Source organism: Bos mutus, chromosome 19 (assembly GCF_027580195.1).
Source record: "Bos mutus isolate GX-2022 chromosome 19, NWIPB_WYAK_1.1, whole genome shotgun sequence".
Classification (NCBI taxonomy): Eukaryota; Metazoa; Chordata; class Mammalia; order Artiodactyla; family Bovidae; genus Bos; species Bos mutus.
This window is the reverse complement of record NC_091635.1, coordinates 30,173,826-30,191,566: the sequence shown is the minus strand read 5'-3', so window position 1 is coordinate 30,191,566 and position 17,741 is coordinate 30,173,826. Positions and strand designations below refer to the sequence as shown.

At 50.2% G+C, this 17,741-nt stretch overlaps 2 protein-coding genes across 2 annotated transcripts; both read left to right on the top strand.

The window, feature by feature from the left end:
- The first annotated feature begins 8,261 nt into the window (after window positions 1-8,261).
- PYY (peptide YY) lies at window positions 8,262-9,130 on the top strand. The gene is made up of 3 exons (XM_005907673.2): window positions 8,262-8,578; window positions 8,667-8,747; window positions 8,901-9,130. The coding sequence occupies exons 1-3, from the start codon at window positions 8,328-8,330 to the stop codon at window positions 8,923-8,925; spliced, it is 357 nt and encodes a 118-aa protein (XP_005907735.2). The 5' UTR covers window positions 8,262-8,327; the 3' UTR covers window positions 8,926-9,130.
- A 7,733-nt stretch (window positions 9,131-16,863) lies between these two features.
- PPY (pancreatic polypeptide) lies at window positions 16,864-17,488 on the top strand. Its single transcript, XM_005907672.3, has 3 exons — window positions 16,864-17,054; window positions 17,248-17,319; window positions 17,464-17,488. The coding sequence occupies exons 1-3, from the start codon at window positions 16,864-16,866 to the stop codon at window positions 17,486-17,488; spliced, it is 288 nt and encodes a 95-aa protein (XP_005907734.2).
- The last annotated feature ends 253 nt before the right edge of the window (window positions 17,489-17,741 follow it).

Here is a 17,741-nt window from a genome sequence, read left to right as displayed (position 1 = left end):
AACCTAAAACTTAGTGACTTAACCATTGTATTTCACTAATGATTTTATGGGTCAGGATTGAGAAGGACCTGACTAGGTTATTGTGACTCGGAGTGTCTCATGCAGTAACTGTCTGAAGCTGTCTGGGTCTGATACCCAAGAAGGCTCATTCACATGTCTGGTGGGTTCTTGTGGGTGTTGGCTGGGAGCTCAGACTGACACCTACATGTGTCATCTCTAGCCTGATGTCTTGGGGTTGGACTTACAGAACAGTGGCTCCTAGAGCTAGTGGTCCAGGAGAATCGGAAGGCTGACTGCCTTGCTGTATTAGTTTGCTGGGGCTGCCATTACAAAGTCCCACAAACTGGGTGGTTTCACAACAGTTCTGGAGGCTGGTGTTGGCAGGGTTTGTTCCTTTGGAGGTCTGTGAGGGAAGGATGTGTGCCAGGCTTCTCTCTGTGGCTTCTAGATGGGGGTCTTTACCCTGTGTCTCTTCACATCATCTTCCCTGTATGCCTGTCTGCTTCTGTGTCCAAATTTCTCTTTTCGGAATGACAATAGTCGTGTTGGATTAGGAGCTCACTGTACTGCAGTATAGTGAAGTGAAGTCACTCAGTCATGTCCTACTCTTTGTGACCCCATGGACTGTAGCCTACCAGGCTCCTCTGTCTATGGGATTTCCCAGGCAAGAGTACTGGAGTGGGTTGCCATTTCCTTCTCCAGGGGATCTTCCCAACCCAGGAATCAAACCCGGGTCTCCCTCATTGTAGGCAGATGCTTTACCATCTGAGCCACCAGGGAAGTACCTCACCTTAATGAATGACATCTGCAATGATGTTATTTCCAAGTAATGTCACATTTCTGAAGTACTGTGGGTTAGGATTCCAACACATGAATTGGAAAGCGAGGAGAGCAGAACACACTTTAATTCATAATAATTACCTTTTGTGACCTGGCCTCAGAAGTCACATAGCATCTTTTTTCTTTAATTATTTATTTATTTGGCTGGGCTGAGTCTTAGTTGTGGCAAGCAGGATCTTTGATGTTCATTGCAGCATGCTGAGGGCTTACCAGATGGAGCAGTCATTAAGAATCTGACTGCCAATGCAAGAGCTATAGGAGATGTGATTTCTATCCTAAGGTTGGGAAATCCCCTAGAGAAGGACATGGCAACCCACTCCAGTATTCTTGCCAGGTTAATTCCATGGACAAAGAAGACTGTAGGGCTATAGTTCATAAGGTTGCAAACTGAGCATACATGCAGCAGGCAGAATTTTTTTTCTAGTAGTGGCATGTGGAATCTTTAGTTGGAGTGTTTTATTTGGGGCATGTGTGTTCTTTAGTTGGGGCATGCGAAGACTTAGTTGTAGTATGTGGGATCTAGTTCCCTGACCAGAAATCCAACTGCAATCCCTTGTATTGAGAGTGCTGAGTCTTAGCCACTGGACCACAAGGGAGTCCCTGGCCAATTGTCTTCTGTATATTTCAGAATTTATATAAATACTTAATTTTCTTAAATCCAACTAGGTAGAGCTCACTTACAAATTAACCTCAGCAATGTTCTCCAAAGACATCTACTGAAACATACATATATCCAGGCAGACACAAGGAGAGATCTCACTGTTCCATTTTCTAAACTTAGTCATGAAGCAGCTATCACAATATGACTCACTAGTTGTAAATAATAATTGGAAGAAGTTAAATTTAAAATAATTTTTTCTCTCCTCTTTTCATTTTTTTTCTCAGTCTCAGAAATCAGAGATTATCTAGACAAGATACTTTATCCTGAGAGCTCTGGTCTCAAGGTACAGGGAGAGAAAATCAGAGTCTTCTAGTAGGACTTACTCCCTCAGGGTCAGAATTCTAGAGAGATATATTTTCCCCCTTCAATCTGGCTTTCTCTGCTGGTTGGGAATTAAGCAGGGGTAGGTTAAAGTTCAGCTAGCATTATGTACTTAATTGGCATCATTGAAGGTTCATAATTTTCATAGATAGCCCCTTTACTTTCTTTTTAATGGTTTTGTAAAGTTGGTCAGCTTGTGTAACAAGAGTGTGTGTAACTCAGACCAACCTAAGTTGTGCCTTTTGCCTAGAGTAGCCATATCCTCTAAGTCATCTAAAAATGTGAAGTCAAGCAAAGGCTCATTATGGTGGTTAGAGAATGATTCAGGTGTCAAACCAGAATGCGGCTTAACGGTTTTTTCAAATCTTTCATAATAGTCCAAAATGGATTTGTATGATCTTTGCTTGAACTGCTGAATCTCTGTCCAGTCTACAATTTGGGGGGAAAGCTAAGTTTGAGCAATTTCTGGCTAATTCCTTGCATTCAGTGCGAGTTTGTGGTTCAAAATCCATTAAGGGGTGTTTCCATCCTGCTTTCTTTCTTTATTCCCTTGCTTTCTGATGGCTTCTCTGATGGTTCAGTGGGTAAAGAATCTTCTTGCAGTGTAGGAGACACAGGAGATATGGGTTCGATCCCTGGATTGGGAAGATCCCCCTGGAGGAGGCAACGGCAAACTCACTCTAGTATTCTTGCCTGGAAAATCCCATGGACAGAGGAACCAAAGGCAGTCCATGGAGTCGCAAGGAGTCAGACATGACTGAGCGACTAACACTTTGCTTTCAGAAAATAACAGATGTATTAACTGAAAACCTAGGCTGGTTAACTGAATTCCTTATTATATATATTAAATATAAATTCCTTAGCAAATCTCAATGGATCCTGACTTGGATTGGGAAATTCCTTAACTAAGATTCTAAGTTCTGCTTGGTCCAGAATGTGTACATAAGCACCAAGAATGGTTTATCTCTTGCTATAATAGGTTTCTTCTTAAAGGGAGCTACAATCGCTTCTGATTTTTTTTTTTTTTTTTTGAATCCTCCTTCACTAGAAAAGGGAAGAGCAAGAGGCGAAAGAGTTGGAAGAGAAAAAGAGATAGTGTCTGGGACAGGCAATTCAGACAGAAGAGCATGTGTGGGAGGAGCAGAGGGAGAGGCAGAGTCAAAGTGCTAGCAACCTTTTCAAGTTCTGATATAGTTTCAAGCAGTTAATTGTTGATTTCCTGCAAAGAAGTTACTGTATCATTTCTCTTTTAGAATCTTCTAGGTACCAATCAAAGTAAGCATTCCATTCCATCTATTTGATCCTAGGCCTTTTCTAACTGTGTGCCCCCAAAATAGTGATTTTGGAATATCTGAAAACTCCAATTTGGCCATTTTAGGTTGAGATCTCCTTTAGTATAATTTTCCAATTAATTACATACTTGTAACTGTGAGTTTTGTACATACATAACTCTGGCTGGGGTGTTAGTTAGAGACTGGCTTTCTGATGCCCTTGTTTCTGTGTTTGAGAGGCTCCATTTCCCATTTTTAAAATTGAATTTATTTGTCAGGGACAAAATTTGCTAGTGAAATTGTGTGATGGGCCAGCGTGCTGCTTGTGAGCATAACTCCTGCATGTATCACCCTAGCGTGTTTCAGTCCTCTTGCACGTCTTAGTTTCTCCTTTTGGTGGTCTAAAACCAGCATGGGTGCTCAGATCACTGAACGTCCAGTTCTTGTTTGTGACCTCCAATGAGCAAATATTTTAATTAATGAATGCAGTTTCCCTATGGGACCACTGCATGGTATGAGGGCTCTGCCTCCACCACTCCTGTAAATTTCTCAGTCTCCATAACCTGCTGGAAGGAGTCTTATCCCTTTTCTTTGGAGCTTTCATGTAATATCTTCACTTTTATTTCAAAAATTCTATTAAGGCAGTCAAGTGGAGGAAAAGCATCAGATCAGGCTCTTACCTCACCACTCAGCACAGACCGCTCAGTTTCTTACAACTGAGCAAACCCTGACATCCCTCCCACCCCACCTCACCAGTATCCTTCACTGGAGTGGGGCAGGTACCTGTCGCTCAGTCGTGTCTGATTCTTTGTGACCCTGTGGACTGTATAGTCCATGGAATTCTCTAGGCCAGAATACTGGAGTGAGTAGTCTTTCCCTTCTCTAAGGAAAGGCTGGGATCAAACCCAGGTCTCCCAAATTGCAGGCAGATTCTTTACCGGCTGAGCCACAAGGGAAGCCCAGGAATACTGGAGTGGGTAGCTTATCCCTTCTCCAGCGGAACTTCCTGACCCGGAAATTGATCCAGGGTCTCCTGCATTGCAGGAGGATTCTTTACCAACTAAGTTATCAGGGAAGTCCTAGGTACCTGCTATGCACTGCTAAATAAAACTCAGGATCATCAACCAATATGGCAGATCTGAGAACCAGGAGAGACTTACCCAAATTAGTCTGAACTCTCCAAGGAGGCAGATGGGCACAAGGGACCTCTGCTGGTATGAGGGCTCTGGATCCTCACAGAGTTCAGGCAAAGGACAGAAATCCACTCTGGGTCCCTTCCTCATGGTTCCTGTAACAGCTGACTTATTGAAAAATGTAAATGTGAGTTTCGTGAGTTAAGTTTTATTTGAGGCAGCATTTCAGATAGCTCTGAAAAACTGCTCCAAAGAAGTGAGTGTGTGTGTGTGAGAAGGTCTGTATACATGTGAATTTGGTGAAGGGGGAGTACAGACAGTCAAGCATGTATTTTTTGACAGAAAGTTTCTGCTAGTCACAAAGGGCAGATGTTACCACAAAGGACTTTAGTGCTTTTCTAGATATGAGGAATTGGTCTCATAAAATCGGCTCCTGAAAATATCTATCTGAAGAACTGTTCCGTCAGTTTTTCCCTGAGCACAGAGTGCCTCACTTCTGCTCTCCACCCTGAGCTCCTTTCAGGGGGTGTTGAAGATCAGCAGCTGCAGTAGCACATGATAATCCTTGTAGAGGTAGATAGCAAGCGCCAATTTGTAATTGACATCTGCCAGTAGAATGTAAACTCCACGAGGGTATGGATTTTGCCTGTTTGCTCACTGCTTGGTCCCTGGTGCTTAGAAGAGTGTCTGGTTCAGAGTAGGGACCTAAGAAGTGCTTGTTGAGTGAGGACCAATCACTCTGGCTACATGGCCATGTGCTGTGTGTAGATCCTCGGACATGAGGCCCCACCTGAGGGTGGAAGGTAATGGACTAGTGCTGCCCAGTGGATGGGATATCAGAGAGAGGCCTTGTGTGGGGGAGGTGGGGAGGGTGGGCAGGTGGTAGGATATATGAAATTAAGACTCTAGGGATGAATGGCATGGGCTACCCTCTCCTGATGAGTAGCCTTTGAGCCCATTGGGCAAGAGCAATGGTCAACAGGGGTCCAAGTCCATAAGCCTCCTTGACCCCTAGGGTGGCCTTGCTAGGTGTTCCGAGAATGGGGATCAAGGGAGCCTCAGTGTTTCTGTCCCCACTTCCCTTTGAGGACAAGTTGGAGGAAGGTGCTGTTCCCAAGTCTACAATAACAGCTATTTGGAAGTTTCTCCTCTCTCAGATATCAGTTCCCCACCATCCAGACAGGTCTCATAGCGACTGAAGTGTCAATGATGGTGGGTGTGTGAGTTGGGGGATAGCTGAGCTCACTGATCGATGGCTGAGACATCCTCTCCACCAATCAACAAGTTAATACACTCTTCAATGAGGGAGTGGTGATTAATGAATCAATTGGCTGGCCCTGTAAATGTGCACTGGGAGTCTGGCTTCTGGCCCACCCTGAGGGACCTCTTCTGGTCCCATTTGCTTTCACTCTAATAGTAGAAGGGAAAGTGATTTATTGAGAGGTTGAACCTGAATCTGGGCCTTTGCCCATGCCTTCTTAACTTCTGCCATCTACCCTCAGACACCACCCTCCCCAAGATGTCAGGGGGTTCCAGGGATGCCACAAATTCCCTGTGGGCATCTCACAGCTCATGTCATCACTCTCTGCTTTGGTCAGAATGCTACAAACACCCTGTCACCACCCTAGCTGGTGCTGCGGTATTAGCAGAGCCCACAGCCCCTGGCTCAGATGTCCCTGACCCCTCTAGCCTGCAGGGTCCTTGTCTAGACCTTGACCCCTGGGGCTGTAGCTGTCCTCACCAGCTCTGTGGCCACCCTCTCCATCGCTACGGTGAGCACCTGTATTTGTCTTTCCAAGGCCTCTGGAAGAGTGGAGTTCTTTTATTTCTGCTGTTTCTTCTCCAAACTGGACACAGGCTTGTTCCCATGTTTTTGTCTGTCCCTGTGTTGTGGGAACTACTCCAGTTGGGGCTGCACAAGGATGACAGAGTATCTCTGCCCTCAGATGGGGGCTCCCCAGTGAAACTGCTGCTCCTCTCACCATAGACAGGGAATCCCTAAGGATGTGACCTGGGATTCCTGGAGAACAGGGTTGGGCCTCACCCTTTAGACATGACTTCCTAAGAAAAAAGATTTTTCTCCCCGCACTGAGGATGGGGTTCATGTCCCCTCATCCTTAGGGCATCTTCCACATCCACGCTCAGTGTGCCCACCTTGCCTTTCTTGGGATGTGTGGGGCCCAGAGGGCCCAACTAGCTGATAAGCAGCCATTTCCGGAGAGTACAGGCGACTGAACCCATAAAAAGGTGATTGAGAGAGCTGTGGGCTCCACTTCCAGAGACAGCTCTAAAAATAACACCCTTGGCCATCTGTCCTGAGGGTGGAAGGGCTGGCCCAGAACTAGGGGCCTGAACAAGAGGGTCCCTCCTGCTCTCATGGGCTGATGCGAAGTCTGGAAGCACTGGAGGATCCAGCCAGGGCAGAGTAAGGGAGCTGGAAATGTTCATTGCAGACTTCCTTGTAGCGCTCTTTTTTTCCTGTTGGAGGCAGGTGGGTCTGATGGGGTTGGTAGACCCCATACTTACTTAGCTTCCCTTCCCCTCCTTGCATGCCTGACTCCTAAGCCTCACGGTTGTCTGAGATAGTAAGCCTTTCTGTCCATCATGATTGGGTGGGCCTCTCCCTGGGGTCAGCCTCGGCTCTTTTCTCTGGTTTGAATCCAGGGTGACCTTGGCTGTTGCTTCCTTACCTCTCAGAGCATTAGTTTCCTCATCTGTAATGTGGGGAGAAACTCAGCTCATTGTGTTGTTGTGCCTGAAATCATGTACTGCCCAGTACACAGTAGGTGCTTAACAAACAGGAGTCCTTTCCTTGGTGAGGATCTTTGACCCTGAGCCCAGTGGAGATTGTAACGGGCTAGGGATGGTGGCATGTTGTTGGGCATTCCTGGCATCACTCAGTCCTGTAAGACACCAGTGCTCAAGTGACCCCTGGATGGAAATGGGGGCACATTGCCTTGCAAGGGGTCTGTATACCAGGCCTGCTGGACCTGAATGTGTATATGTCAGGCTGGGTGTACAGGTGGCTGACTCAGCTGCTTCTGGGGAGGGGACTGACCTTGGCCTCCTCCCACCCCTCTCCCAACTCTTGAACAGAGGGAGACATAGTGGAGTGTCCAGAGGGGGTCCCTTCTCCAAGATTTCACAGACAGCAGGTCAAAAGCCAAGATTATAGCTCCCATCCTGCCTCCAGTAGCAAGAGGTTTTCCCCACAGGTCCTGTCAATGTATTATGGAAAAGAGGCTTAAAAGGTTGGCTTTTGGAAGTAGTGGTCATAAGTCCCACAGGCTGGAAAATATGGATCTGGACTCCTGCCTGCATCTCCTCTCCCCAACCATGGACAAGCTAGGAAAGAAGGAGTGTCAACCCTGGTCCTAAGGGTCTTCCCAGGAATCTAGACCAAATGGTTCACTTCCTCAGGAGGCTACACCTGCTGTTGGGGTGCTGAAGGGTGAAGATGGGGTTCTGACTAGGCATCCTGTCCAGAGGTACCCTGAATCCAAGTGTTGGGGGGTTCCGCCTTGGCTCCTTAGAGGTGAAGACATCACTTACTGTCTGAAAGTAAGCTCAGCGATCTGCCCCTGGGTGGAGTGAGGAAGGAGAGCCCTCCCCACTCCAGTTCCCCTCCCCTTTCAGACCAGCATATAAGCCCCACACGGAACGCACTGAGCTGAGGAGGCCACAGCTCCACCTGTAGAAGTCCAGCCCTTCGGACTCCTCTGGCCTTCCATCTCCTGACCACTCTGCCTCTGGAGCTGTTGCTGTGAGTGGCCTGGGACCCAGCAATGGTCTGGTCGGGGGATCCCAGGCTAGTTCGTGGGGAAACTGAGGCTAGCAAGGTGGAAACGGACTGAGTGGTGAGAAGCTGGTTTAGAAGGGGGTCAGCGGAAGTGGGAAGGAGAAAAGCCGGGGAGTCCCTGCTGCCAGCATAGCCTTGTTCCTCCATCTGCCCTTCTGGTGGAGGCAGGCAGGGCTTATGCCCTTTTAACAGATGAGGAAACTGAGGCCAGAGATGGTGCAATGCCTGAGAACACACAGCCAGCAGGCGGCCAAGTCTTGGTCGGGAACCAGCCCCAGACAGGTCGCTGAAGCTTCGGTTAGATGGCAACCTCTGCTTCCCACTTCCAAGTAGGTGCTAGGACTGACTCTAGTGCCTCTCTCCAGATGATGTCGGGGCGCAGATCGTGGCCCGCCATGGCCACAGTGCTACTGACCCTGCTCGTCTGCCTGGGGGAGCTGGTCGACGCCTACCCCGCCAAACCCCAAGCTCCGGGAGAACACGCCTCGCCAGATGAGCTGAACCGCTACTACACCTCGCTGCGCCACTACCTCAACCTGGTCACTCGGCAACGGTGAGAGCGCGTGCGGGGTGGGCGGGGCCGGGCTGCCACCAGGGCGTGGCCAGATACGACCCCACCCATCTCTGGCTCCGCCCTGCAGGTTTGGGAAACGCGACTTTTCAGAAGCTCTTCTCTCCATACTGCTCTTTCCAGATCGCGAGGACCCGCCGGTCAAGTCGCGGTAAAAGCGCCCCGCCGGACGGCTGTCCCCTGAGGGGTGGCCTGGTCTTCCTTCCACCCTATCCCCGCCGCCTAGTACTTTTCCCCAATCTCGCCTACCCAGATCCGACGCCGAGCTTGGCTCCGTATGACTCCTTTCCTTTTCCTCCTACAGGCCAGAAGGAGCGTACCTGTGGTGAAGACCCCGACGGCCTCCAGAGAGAGATGTGCTAAGACACCAACCCCATTTCCATGTTTGCTCCTGACCCCGGAGCCTGGATTCCTTTCAGGGCTTGCTGGGTCTGAAGTCCTTCTTTGGGGTCCTTATTTCCATTTCTCCGTGTCCCTGCCCCTGGGCTGGAGGGCCAGATGTGGTCCTTCCTTGATCTCTAAATAAAGTGCAAATTTCACTGAACTGGAAATGGTGCGTTTCTACATCTTGTCTCTTGTCCTTCGTGGAGGTGGCATCCAGGTGGGAGTGGAGGGTGGAGGGGAGAGAGCTGAGAGGATAGAAGATGACGCCTGAGACCAAAGGAGCCCGAGGCCAGGGCTGGGGTGGAGTGAGGGGCCCTCTCTGCTCTGAACTAAGAGAAAACGCTACCCCCCAGCGTGAGGAGTGGAAGGCACCCAGACAAGGGTCCTCTGGCGCTCTAGTCAGGTGGGGTGGGGGCAGGTTGAAAGTTCTTCCAAAGGGTTAGGGAGGAGCAGGAAGAATTGCTGCTGGAGGGTGAAGGGTGTGGAAAGGAGCAGGCTAGGCAGTAGTAGGTAGTACTAGGAGTAGCTGGGGACAGAGCTGCGCCATCCCCCAAAGAGAAAGTGTCTGGAGAATGGGCTTGGTACCAACACCCCAGGTTACCCCGAGGAGATGTATCACTAACCCTGGGGGCTGTAGTGGCTGGGAGTGGAGATGGGACCCCAGCTGGGGCTGTGGAGGGAGAGTCATTTGTGGGGTGAGATGGGTGTGTGTGCTGGGGGAAGGGGTCACTTCCAACACCCCCATTGCCTGAGCAGGAGCAGTGGGAGTGTGGAGGCTGCCCTTGCTCTCCGCTGCTTCCCTCCCCTTTCTGAATTCACACTCAGGAGATAAAGCACCAAGCATGGTGTCCTGGGGACAAGGTCATGAGAGGGATGCCCTCCTGAGGTGGCTCTGGGAGAGGAGCCTCAAGCTGGCTCTGCCATCGGTGGAGGAGAGGCCCCTGGTCAGACACCACCTGCCCTGGGGTCCCTGGGGTTCTACCACCTTCCCTTCCCTGCACTGCCCTCTAGTCTCCCAGAAGATAGGGTGGAAGGGGGAGATGGAAGCAGGTCGAGAGCCTGGTCAGGTCACAGGCCTTGTAGACTCCAATGCTCTAAGCCTTTGGCCTGGCCACTCCCCCTGCTGTAGATCCCTTTTCCTCTCTTCATTCTGGAGATCAGTTTCAGGGTAGTGGCTACCTCCTCCCAGAAGCCTGCCCTGATTGCTTGGGGGTGGAGTTAGTTCTCTCTGGTTTCCTCTTCCTACAACAGTCTACCTTCTGAGACCCACTTTCCATCACAGTTCCTCCTGTCTTCTCTCCTCTACTCTAACCACTCCTCTACTCTAACCATTCTAACCAGTTGATCAAGTCCCCAGCCCAACCCCAGGAGAGGTAGGATGGGACCATGCGATGGCTGCTACAAACGTTGGTTTATTTTGTGGTTGGAGGTGTGGGAGGATGTGAATCTGTGTTTGTGTCCATGGTCTCCTGTCTGTGGGTCTTTTGGGAGAGCTGTGGTCAGTTTGAAGCTAATAGAAGAGACCCCTTGTATAAATTATATGGCCACAGACAATTTCTGCCCAGCTTGACATGTCTGGTTCACCATAGGTGACATGGGTTTGCTTCAAGTCCATGGGGGATGTGCTGAGAGATGATTAATCCACTGCTGATCAGACTCAACCAATGTTGGAGCTGGAGGGAACCTTAGATGTAACACTAATGACGCCAATATCAATAGGTACTTTAGAAAAAAAAGGGCACTTACTGAGAATTCACTTGTGGTGCAGTGGTTAGGACTCAGCACTTTCACTGCAGGGGCTTGGGTTTGATCCCCAGTCAGGAAACTAAGATCCTGCAAGCTGCATAACCCAGCCAAAAAAAGCACTTACTTATATGTTAGACAATAAGCTAATTGTTTTACATACATTATATGGCCACGGTATTGATCTGGCTTTTAAACTTGAGATGTAATTAAAAATTACTTAAGGAAGAAATTTATTTCTCTCTTACATAAAATGCGAGTTTCATCTGGGGCATTGGCAGCTCTGCTCCATGGGGGTGTTAACAGCCCAGCTGCCTATTCTGTGGTCTTCCCAAGCCCTCATCTAAATGACTGAAGATAACCCATCTGGCTCATAGCTGCACCCCTATTCTAGCCACTGGGAAGGGAGGGAAGGAGAAAGGGTAGTTGTGCTGGTTATTGTGCTGTATAGCAAGTTATCCTAAAAGCAGCTCTATCTTACACCATGAGTCTTTCAAGGGCAGGAGCCCCACAGTTGCTGCAGAAGCCTCAGAGACAAAAGACTGGATTCGAGTCCCATTTCTATCATTCACGGACTGTGTGACTGGCCTAGTCATTTCATGTCATTGCATTTATTTCTTTACTAATTAAACAGGGATCCTCAGACCTTAAATAATATTGGATTGGCCAAAAAATTCATTTGGGTTTTCCCATAAGTTTATGGAAAAATTCTAACAAACTTTTTGGCCAAATCAATATTAGTTCACCGTTTTAAGGCTCAGAGAGATGTAAGCTGCCAAAAGTCACGCAGCTAATGAATGTCAGAGCTAGTGAGTAAGAGAGCTGAGTCTAGAGGTCAGCTTGACACAGCCTGGCACATGCTTATGAATATCCCCCTTCTTTTCCTTTCTTCTACTCACTCCGAAAAGTGAAAGTGTTAATCACTCAGTCATGTCTGACTCTTTGTGACCCCGTGGATTGTAGCCTGCCAGACTCCTCTGGCCATGGGATTCTCCAGGCAAGAATACTGGAGTGGGTTGCCATTGCCTTCTCCAAGAATATTGGAGTGGGTTACCGTGCCCTCCTCTGGGGGATCTCCCCAACCCAGGGATCGAACCCAGGTCTCCTGCATTGCAGGTGGATTCTTTACCATCTGACCTACCAGAAAAATCCAAGAATACTGGAATGGGTAGTCTATCCCTTCTCCAGGGGAACTTCCCGACCCAGGAATTGAACTGGCGTCTCCTGCATTGCAGGCAGATTTTTTTTTCCTTTTAAATTAATTTCTTTATTTTAATTGGAGACTAAACTTTATAATATTGTGGTGGTTTCTGCCATACATTGACGTGAATCAGCCACAGGTGTACATGTGTCCCTCCATCCTGAACCCCCTGCCACCTCCCTCCTCACCCCATCCCTCTGGGTTGTCCCAGAGCACCAGCTTTGAGTTCCCTGCTTCATGTATGGAACTTGCACTGGTCATCTATTCTATATATGGTAATATACATGTTTCAGTGCTATTCTCTCAAATCATCCCACCTTTGCCTTCTCCAACAGAGTTCAAAAGTCTATTCCTTACATCTGTGTCTCTTTTGCTGTCTTGCTTATAGGGTCGCCATTACCATCTTTCTAAATCCCATATATATGCGTTAATATACTGTATTAGTGTTTCTCTTTCTGACTTACTTCACTTTGTATAATAAGTTTCAGTTTCATCCACCTCATTAAAACTGACTCAAATTCGTTCTTTTTTATTGCTGAGTAATATTCCATTGTGTATATGTACCACAACTTCTTTATCCGTTCTTCTGCCAGTGTACATCTAGGTTGCTTCTATGTCCTAGCTATTGTAACCAGTGCTGCAATGAACATTGGGGTAAATGTGTCTCTTTCAATTTTGGTTTCCTTGGTGTGTATGCCCAGCAGTGGGATTGCTGGGTTGTGTGACAGTTCTGTTTCCAGTTTTTTAAGGAATCTCCATACTGTTCTCCAGAGTGGCTGTACTAGTTTTCATTCCCATCAACAGTGAAAGAGGGTTCCCTTTTCTTCACACCCTCTTCAGCATGTATTGTTTGCAGACTTTTTTATGGCAGCCATTCTAACGGTGTGAGATGGTACCTCATTGTGGTTTTGATTTGCATTTCTCTGATAATGAGTGACGTTGAGCATCTTTTCATGTGTTTGTTAGTGCAGGCAGATTCTTTACCAGCTGAACTACCAAGGAAGAACTCACTCCTAACCCATCTCAAAACGGCTCTGACACTGTTTCCTTCCAACCACCCCAAGGGAAAAACTCCCTTCCTTCCACACCCAGCCCATATGTGACCCAGAGCCACTACCTGACCCACGCCCAGTTTTTCTTTCCTCCCCATTCAACCATTCCTCTCCTGCAGTAATTTATTATATGAATTGGTTTAGCCTGTCTCTTAGAAAGAAAAAAGCCTTCCTCTTCAGGAAAAAATTGAGCTGTCAATGACAGGATTTGCTTTTGCAGGCACTGTGGGCAGGGAGGACTACTGAGCACTCCTGAGCCTTCAGGGGACCATGGAGGCAGATGGACTCCTCATAGTGGACAGAACCCAGGTTTCAAATTAATGACCTGAGCCCTTAGTTGGGCCTGAGTTGGGCCTGAGTGGGTGGGACAAGGACCCCAGGTGTGTGTGTGTGTGTGTGTGTGTCAGAGAGAGAGAGAGAGAGAGATGAACCTCAACCCAAGGGTTTCCCTAGGGAATGAGGGACCCCCTGAGTTCCTGATAGCTGGGGCTGGCCATCATTTCCTTTCCCTGCTCCCTTGCTGCTGCCAACCCAGTGTGAGAATAAGACAGTGGCCTAAGAGTTGGCCCAGGCTGCTTTGGAGGAATTTTTGGAGGGGGCATGTAATGCTAATCACATTCCTGCCTTTGCAGTCCCGTATGTGGGGACCACCTTTGCCCTGTGACCTCAGGTGTTTCTGGGGTCTTCCTTTCCTGGTCTCACTGCAGCCTTCACTCCATCCTAACACTGCCCAGTGGCCACCGTCCCTGTCCCAGAGAGCGTGGGGTTGGGCAGGGGAGGGGGACCACTTTCTCTTAGTCTGTTCTTGGTGCTTCTTGAAGCACAGCTCCATGGCAAGCCCTGGGAACAGATGAAGGAGAGTGAGAAGCATCACCCAGTCTGGACGTGACCATACGTTTGAGAAAGCGCATCCACTGCCCACTCCTCCTCAGTTGTCACAGCGTCGCTGAGAGGATCCAGAAGAAGAATCTCTTGTTTGCAAAGGAGAAAAATGAAAGCTGTAGGTTCTGCTGACATTGTAGAGTAACTGTCATTTTTGTAGGCGCTGACAAAGCTGTTTACCTCTGTGACAGGACACAACTATAGATGGCCTCAGCTTTGAGCCAATCCCCAGATCTACAATCTGGCCGCAGGCGCTGGGACCTGACCTGGGTAATGGCCATAACCGGTCCCACAGCAACTGGAGTCCTGTGGGAGCCCAGACCCTTTGTACTATAGTTGGAGCCTGGCGCCCCCTGGTGGCAGCCTGCAGCTCCTGCCGGGCTCACTAGAGGCCCGCCTATTGGGTGGGGTGTATGTGCTAAGTCGCTTGAGTTACGTCCCACTCTTCGCGACCCTATGCACTGTAACCCGCCAGGCTCCTCTGTCCGTGGGATTCTCCAGCAAGAATACTGGAGTGGGGGGCTATGCTCTCCTCCAGGGAATCTCTATGACCCAGTGACCAAAGAAGCCATATCTCTTATGTCTGCTGCATTGGCAGGTGCGTTCTTTACCACTAGTGCCACCTGGGCAGCCCCAGCCATTAGGAGACCAGCCACTAATTCATCAGCCTCATTTTATCAAGTTGCACCCCGAGGCCCAGAGAAGGGCCAGCAGGGCTTTTGGAGACAGAATGATCCCCATTCTGCTTTGTGGAATTGGGTGGAGCGTTATTGCTCTTGTTGCCAGAAATCAGAATCGAGAGGAGGAAGGTAGAACTCTGGGAATTCCTGAGCCTTCCTTTATCCTCATCACCTTGAGGAAAAGCAAAGCTTAGATCTGTGCAGCATCACCTCCAGTCCTCATCCCCATCCCACCCTTCCCCTGGTCCTCTCCCAACACAATCTTTTGGTGGTGTGATCTGAGATGGAAGAACCTCGGGGGTGAGAAGTCCCTTGCCCACTTCTAGGGCTTCATTGAGTCATTCAGACACAGTCAGTTATGCTCCTACCCTGAGCTGAGGAGGGAGCCAGGGGTGGGGGAAGGGATGCTGAGCAGGGAAGACTCAGAGGCTCCTGGGACCAGGGCGGGGGTTAGGGGTTGGCGGCGGCGGTGGTTTGCTGGCACTGGTGGGGTTTGAAATCTAAGTCAGAACTTGAGTCTTAGACAGCTGTGTGACCTTGGGCTAGTATCTTCGCCTCTCTGAGTCTCACGTTTCTTAGTCGAAAAGTGGGAAATTATAGCAATACTTTAACAGCCTTGCTTAGAAAAAAAAAAAAAAAAGAGCACAGATTTTGGAGTTAGACTTTGTTTCAAACCCTGAATCTCCACTGACTAGTTATGTGGCTTGAGACTAGTTACTTAATGTCTCTGAGACTCAGTTTCTGAATCTGTAAAACGGGTTGTTGTAGGAACTCACTGAGGTGATTGAGCTGGGAGCACTTTAGAAAATTCAAGGCTGTACAAGTGATTCTGGTTTTTATCTTTATCTTGGAATGGAGGCACTGGGAAATGGCTGCCAGATACTGGCCTCCCTGCCCCATCTCCCCTGAACGCAGGAATGAGAACTGGCACACCAGTTCTCATTGTGCATCTATCTGCTACCCAGGGAGAGGTTTCTCCCTACCCGGGTCCCCACTCCTTTCCACATTCCCCAGTTCCCTGAGGCATCTCTCCCGTTCCATCTTGTTCTAATCACAGATGCACAGGAAGTCCTGAGTCTCCAGCCTTCATCCCTGGAGTCTCAGAGCCACAGCCTCAGTCTTCTGCCTGGAGGGAATCTGCTTGAGTATTTGGGTTAATCCTGGTGAGACAGGCAGGGCTGTTCCGAGTTCTGCAATCAGAACCTTTCAGTTATCCTGCATTCCCAGGACCCCATCCTTCTTGAACTTGCTCTGGCGCCCAAAGGCAGATGGGGGCCTACAGGAGACTGATCGTGGCCCACTTTTACTCATTATGCTGCCAGTGTGACACCCACAACACTGCCCTGTCCCCTTCCTGTCCCTGGTCCTGGTGCTGGCGTTGCAGGCACCAGGGAGATGGTGGGAGGAGGGGATGAGGGCTGGGGAGGGACAGAGGCTGACAGGAGGCGGGGACTCGGGGGGCTGAGGACTATAAAAGGGCCGTGGTCAAGGACGGGGTGGGGTCCATCCAGCCCAAGGCAGGCACTGATTTGGTCCAGCGCCCACTCATTCAGGACTCAGGGTAAGTGGGCTCAGCCTGCTCCTAGCTCTGGGGCCGGGGGGCTCAGAGGGGCCAGGGGTGGGTTGTGTAGAAGGATGTGGTGCTTTGCAGGGCTGGGGGCCTCCAGAGGGCTGAGGTCCTGTGTGGGTCTGGCTCTACACCTGGACAAATCCATCACCTTGGGAGAGCAGCCTGCTGGCTAGAAGCCTGCAGATGTGCGCCGGGCAGGGGCTGGTGGCTGTGAACACAAGTCCGTGTGTGTGGCCATACCTCCTGGTGACACGGGCTGCGGTGTCCTCTCCAGGACCTGCGTCTGCGTGTCTACCCCTGGCAGAGTGGCTGGGGGAAAGTGGGGTGGAAGGACAGCACACCCACAGGCTGTGGGTTCACAAGTTCCTTCTGTGTGCCCCCACCCTGTAGGGGAGCTGGAGCACCCCTACTTCCCATAGCCCCTCCCTCCAATTCTCACCCGAAGCTGCCTCTTCAGGGCCATGAGGCCCTGGGTGTCCGGAGTCCTGGGTCTCCTACCCAAGTCCCAACCTCCCGCTTCTCTGCTACACTCTTCTGCTTTGCCTAGGCCCTAGCTGAGCTCCAGCTGCTGTTCTGCTCTGAAGAGGGGGCTGGTGAGCTCTCCAGGGCAGGGTCTAAGAGGTGGGGTGATCAGCTCCCAGTAGTCCTTTGCTCTGCCCCTTGGTCTCCAGGCTTGGAGAAATGGGTGATGGGCTAGGGGGAGGGGGGAGGGGTGGGCTCTATGCCCCTCTGTCTCCCTGATCCTGGCTCCTCAGATGGCTGCCGCACACCGCTGCCTCTTCCTGCTCCTTCTGTCCACGTGCGTGGCTCTGTTGCTGCAGCCACCCCTGGGTGCTCTGGGAGCCCCGCTGGAGCCAGAGTATCCGGGGGACAATGCCACGCCAGAGCAGATGGCCCAGTATGCGGCTGAGCTCCGCAGATACATCAACATACTGACCAGGCCTAGGTGAGTGTGAGATGGGGAGAGAGGCCCCGGCCAAGACCCCAGGCCCAGCTCCTTCCATGTTCTTCGGGAGCAGAGCATCTCTACAGTCTGGCCCGGGCCCTGTGCCCTGGGCAGGATGGTGCCCAGGGGTAGGCATGAGGCAGGTGAACGTACCTGGGCATAGTGCTGGCCCCAGCTGTCTCTCCCCTCCCAGGTATGGGAAAAGAGACAAAGAAGGCACACTGGACTTCTTGGAGTGTGGGTCTCCCCACTCAGCGGTCCCCAGGTGGGTTTTTTTCTTTGTCCTGTGTGCCCAGATGCCTGGGGCAGGAAATGGGGGTGTGTAGGACGGGGAGAACAGGCGGCTGAGGTCTCCAGAGGGCACAAGGACTACTCACTCACACTGCCGTGTTTTGCCCTCTTCTTGCAGGGAGATCAGTACAATGGACTCATAATGCCACCTCCTGCTCCTCTGACTCCAGGGCGAGGCTGGCCCAGCTCTCCCATCTGCACCCTTGGCTCTGGCTGTAGCTTGCTCCCTGCTTCCATATTGGCTAAATAAAGCAAATCAAAGTTCTTAGCCTCACTCTCTCTGTGTCTCTGTGGACCCCTGGTTGGGACAGGAGCAGGCCAAATGCACAGGAAGAAAGGGGCAGGCAGAGAGAAGGGAACCGAGGGTGTTATGACTGACCCAGAATGTCTGGAGGG